The 5,482-nt window shown below is 51.3% G+C and overlaps 1 protein-coding gene across 2 annotated transcripts in view; it reads left to right on the top strand.

Annotated features, from left to right (window-relative positions):
* Positions 1-4,974, top strand: part of LOC119099320 (nucleoprotein TPR) — an 11,073-nt gene extending 6,099 nt beyond the window's left edge. The window contains exons 2-5 of one of the 2 annotated variants that reach the window (XM_037222453.1): positions 1,555-1,683; positions 2,649-3,722; positions 4,226-4,357; positions 4,883-4,974. In XM_037222453.1, the coding sequence (XP_037078348.1) occupies positions 1,555-1,683; positions 2,649-3,722; positions 4,226-4,357; positions 4,883-4,899 (1,352 nt within the window). In that variant the 3' untranslated portion in view covers positions 4,900-4,974. Of the gene's footprint in view, positions 1-1,554; positions 1,684-2,648; positions 3,723-4,225 lie in introns of both variants that reach the window. The other variant, XM_037222452.1, reaches the window with a different exon arrangement.
* Positions 4,975-5,482: the final 508 nt, after the last annotated feature.

Here is a 5,482-nt window from a genome sequence, read left to right on the forward strand (position 1 = left end):
ATGAAAGGAAATCGAACACCGGGTCTGCTCTTTGCCGCCGTGAATTCCTTTCAGTGTTTCATGAACCCACTGTGATTCACACCCGACTGTTGTCAGGCTTTCTGTGACCTAGAACACGATGGACGCCTGACTACCTCAGACACTACGCGACTAAATGAAATGCAGAGCAAAACGACAAGACTTGTGACTAACGTCCTGTAACCATCCTCAACTGGCACATTTCACGAGGATTGGGGAAGCACTAGAAACCGCAGACTAAACCCACAGATGGAAATTCTTCCACCGACTTTATTGTCCATCACCAGCTGTGCCAACCTATGTAACAAATCTCTCAACTAGAATGTAACAGCAGTTTATCCAACGTGACCTTCCTGACTCATGACCCTTTCACTTACCAAAATGGCCTCGTTTGCAGACGTCTTTCATTACTGAGCCCACAAGGGAATGACGCATCCTATCTGAACACATCCACTAGGTTCGACCCGACCTTTCCGTCTCAAAATATGCTAGGCAACACTTGTTTCAAACCCCAAGGCCATCTTCTTCTAGGGTTCTCAACCTGTCAAACACCTTCCCACCAGGCTATGTTCACCAGTGCGAACCCCGTGTCCGCTCCGTGTAAAGGGATCGGCTAGCCACATTCGGACACCTCGTGTGTGTCATGTATATGTACTACCTTATGTTCCCAAAGCCTTTTCGTCGCAGTGTGTTTTAAGCCCCTTATCAGTGGCGGTAGCGGTGAGAGGCGGTGCGCAGTCTTCCTGAAACATCTGCTGATTTCTTCCTAGGCTTGGTTTCCCTTCAAGAGCGATGCAAACACTCCCGGGTGGGGGCTATCCCTGGGTCGGGTGCAAACCCCGTGGCCTCCCCCCCCCGCCCCACGCAGGACCGGTATGAACCGCTCAATTTTTAAAAAAATCTGACGCGATTGAACCAAAAGTAAACGATCATCCCCCAAATGTGACGACGTAGCAAGATAGTTAGGATTTGTGGCCGCTGGAAGTTATATCACCATTTCAAATTTCGTTTCGCGCCGAATCACAACGCGACGGCTGTTATTCACTATCTTTTGATTAATTGAAGCACGAATGTATAAAGGTATGTTGCGTCGTTTAACTGATCATGGCTGTCAGTGGTAATTAATTCATCCAGCCATGCATGCGCTCAAGGGATGCTGCCAAGCGATCCTATACTCAAATGAATCACTCTGGACTACAATGAAATCTGAAAAAGTGGTATGCTTATTTACAATAAGTCTTCCCAAAACCGTCAGTAAGCCTCGGAGCCTGGAGTGGGCCTAATAATCGATATCCAGGCAGTCAAAGTTAACACATTTCATTTTAATTTACCTATTGCAAACAATGGTGGTCCGGTCTCTTTTGCGGGGAGTTATTGTGCTTGATAAGCTTTTCAATAAACTAGTGGCCATGACACCTCACATGTAGCGAGACGTGCATGGTGTAGCTGCAGGTATACAGCATGCGCCCGCACCCATCCCGTATGTAGCGACCCATGTAGCGAACAATGACAGCATAGAAGCTTCCCCTGTTTCAGCCCATCTGTCCAAGAAGAAGCACAAACATCATTCATCAACAAGTACGAGCACTTCAACATCAACAACCACCACCACCACATCCAGGCCCAGGACAACAACTGAACTGCCTGCGGTCATCGATGCTGACGGCAAGTACACATTTCCGTGCAAGGCTGTTCACTTCCAGCGGCCGTTCCCTTTTGATGCATGTGTGCATGGAATAATCAACAAGATTTCAAGCCCGCCCTATCAAAGCTGCATTGATAAATCAGCGCAGCAGGTCATCACCGAAAGTCCACCAGACGGAGTCACCGTCTTTTCCCAATATCTGCAGTATCTTATCGTGGCCTCGTTGCGATAAGATACTAGGTTATTAGGCTGCCGACCGGCCGAAGCGCAAATATTTCGCATTCCCATTGGCTGCGAAATATATGCGCTTCGTCTGGAGATGCCTTGACCGTCTCATATTGCATGATGTGGGACATGCTTTTGAAGTGTTCCCGATGTCGCTCCGAGCACGCCGCATTCTAATTACAAAACACATGCAGTTGCTTGCATGCCGTCACATGCCGTCTTGCAGTGGCGTTCGGTCCAACGAAATCTTCTCTGCTAGTTCGTAAACGGGGACGGCTTGTATCTCCCCGGAAGACCGATGTTTACAATACATTATCTTTGGCTAATGATGGCTACAGAAAGCAGCGCTCAAACAGTGTTGCCTCCAGGTCGAGTGCGGCTGCAGAACAGTTGATGCATGTAAATTGCGCTTTGCCACGCGGTAAGGAAAGCTGCACATGTCTCTGACGACTAGCAGGCGGAGGTGTGCTGTGAGTCATAAAGGGCGCTTACATGATCATTTATTGTTGGCACTATGGATATAAAATCGCAAGCGTTTTACATAAGAAGTACACTCAAGTACACGCTGAAAAGCATCTGTTCTATGTAACACAAGTTGCTGAATGGACGTTTGGTTTAACGAACTGTCTTGATAATCATATAATGCAGGATGTGGGGTATACTTTCCGATAACTGGGGCTTCCATGAAAAAAGCAAGCTTGCTGGTAAACCTGCCAGTCCCCTGAACATATATTAAACGCGACGCCATCACTCTTTCCAGACGACGATCTTGACGACGTACCGTACCTCCACAACCTAGACATAATCAAGATCCATCTGCCACTGCCAGCCGATCGCGACAGCAGCAACGACCGCCGGCATGGAGGGCCAGGCGCCTCCAAACACGGCACCACGGCAGCGCCGGTCACTGAACCCACCGCGGCACCGGAGCCCGAAACAACTACTGCGGCAGAGCCCGAACCCACGACGGTGCCCGAACCCGAACCCACGACAGCCCAAGAGCCGGTAACAACCGCTGCTGCCGAGCCGGAGGTTGTGCCGACGGCGGAGCCAGCCGGTGCTGACGCCGATGCTGACTCTGACGCCGACAGGCAAGTCGTCATTCCGGACGTGGCCACCTTCGACGCCGTGTTCGCCAACAAAAGCCGGCTGGCCGACAACATCAAAGTGTTCGCATTCGGTGGGGTGTACCAGATCGTTATCAACCGAACGCGCAACTCGGTAGAGGTGGTGATGGTGAAGCGGTTGCAGAACGTCACTCAGGGGGCGTTGGGGAACGGTGCTGGCTCCGGCAGACGCATGCAGATGATGGTGCGGGGTCCGTCGGTGACCGGTCTGGGAAACACGGCCGGTGAGGACGAAGCTGGCGATGAAGGTAACGAGATAGCAGATGACGCAGAAGAAGCGGATGACAATACGACCGACGACAAGGACGGAAAGAAGGACGGGGGAGATAAAACCGAAGACGAGGGTGATGGAAGCGACGTAGGAGACGAAAACGAAGACGAGGCCGGTAAAGGAGACGAGAAGGACAAGTCAGCCACTGGCAAAGACGAGGACGACGGACAGGAAACGAACCAAGATGAGGACAAGTTCGACGCTATTTTCGTCAACGGCTCAGCACTCAGCGGAGTGGAGGTGGGCGTGGTGACGTTCAACTCCACCGGAGTGTTCAAGCTGAACGTCTCCATTAGCGACGACTTCATGACGGTGATCGTCTCCAAGATCGCTGAGCAGATGGGCGAGCATGGAGTCACCATGCCGAGCCACTTCAGGGGACCTTCTCGGACAGCTGCGCTGGCGAGCGCGGCACAACCGTCAGCGGCTGACCACGGTGAGATGTTTGGCTTTAAAGGGGCGTGACCGCTTAAAACGGCTGTTTATCATAATTTGATAAGGCTCACCTGACTTTATGTGATACAGACTCGGATTGTTGCGTAATGCCCTCTTCTTTACAGCATTCGATGTTGGCAAGCCATTTTATCTGCAATAATGCGCACGAGAAGTCTTTAAAAAGTGCGAACGGTTATGCCTATGTTTTGGGTTACCGGCTGAAGAACCTATTTTTCATCACTTGCTGAAATGAATGTTTTATACCTTTATTAAATCAGCATCTAGATAAATGATCAGCGAAGACCAGCGACCTTCAGTACGAGAACTCCCACAGGGACCGTTAAATGAAGTTCTCGAGCGTCACCGAAATTAGAGGTCACGCCAGGCTCACTGAGTCCTGTATCAAATAATAACACCTGACCATTCTCGTCTCAAATGGCACGGATTTCCGTCACCAGTTTCACTCCGGGAGGCCCGTCTCGTCAACCACCGCGTGCTTTCCAGGCGGCGCGGCCAGCGGCTCCTTGCAGACGGCCCTGATCGTGATGACGGTGGCGGCCGTGGCCGTGCTCGCCGGGGCCGTGCTGGTGTGGCGGCGCAGGAGGCGTGACGCATACTCGTCGTTCATGCGCAGAGGTGAAGACTACGGCACTCTGGAGCACGCCTCGGAGGCCACCGACTTTTACGGCATGGTCGAATAAGACGTGGTCATGGTCGAATAGGTGACGTCCTCTGCGACGGTCGTGTATCGAATGCAGCGTCATCTGCGGGAGCTAATCGTAACGGGGTAGGCGAAGAGATGTCGGTTTGGATGGCGGCCGGAAGTTTAACAATGCGCGCATTTAGCTGTTGTTTTGCTCGTCGAACAGTTATCAAACGTTTAACCCCGAATGTATTAAACGGCTAGTTCTATGTCATACAAAATATGCTTATGTTGCGATTTCATGTCTGTGTGTTTTTCGTGGCAAACCTTAAGATCTCCTATCAGCTATCTAAGAACGTGTTACCTTCTTTCACTCCTACACATTCCTTTTCTGTCTATGAAGCGTCAGCTTCGGCTTCAGTGTGACAGACTGACGTGTCCCCGCGTGCGGCACCTGCGGTAGGACGGTACACAGGGATCAGGCGGACTCTCACTGGCTGTCTGTGTCACTGTTTCAGAGTACCTGCCGATGTAGACAGCTGAGCTCATAGACCGTAGTCAGCTGATGAAGCTGTGTCGTCGTCGACCAATACACGAAAGCTGGGTGTTTCAGGCGTTTCCTTCCTTTTCTCTGGCGCTCGTTCCTCCGTCCACTTGCAAGCGATAATAGAAAATGGTTCTTTTAAAATTATGATTTCTCACACGTCTTTCCGGTTTCATGTCTGCAGAAGCGCTTGGTCGGTAAAACGCCTCTTTTATTCATCCCACCCTTCTGAACGAATGAACTTACAGGATCCACGCCCATACTAATCAGCATGACCGCTTACGTGGAGCCGTGACCGTTTACGTGGCGCTTACGTGAAGCCCTGACCCCCCTCCATCTGATAACGAATATCCTGGTCAACAGCATAACTTTGCGGCGAAAGTTTAACTTGCCAGAATACTCGACACGGCCCGTCCTGTTCTCTGACGTCACGAGACCTTTAGCTTGGCGGCTGCCCCCGGCGGTAGGCCGTTCCAGTCAAGTACAAATGGTCAGCGTCTAGGGAGACTCGAACTCACCCCACCACGGGTGGGTGGATCGGGAGGTAGGCGCTACAAGCAACTGACGATTTGTG

This window comes from Pollicipes pollicipes, unplaced genomic scaffold (assembly GCF_011947565.3).
Source record: "Pollicipes pollicipes isolate AB1234 unplaced genomic scaffold, Ppol_2.1 Scaffold_4740;HRSCAF=5597_pilon_pilon_pilon, whole genome shotgun sequence".
NCBI lineage: Eukaryota > Metazoa > Arthropoda > Thecostraca > Pollicipedomorpha > Pollicipedidae > Pollicipes > Pollicipes pollicipes.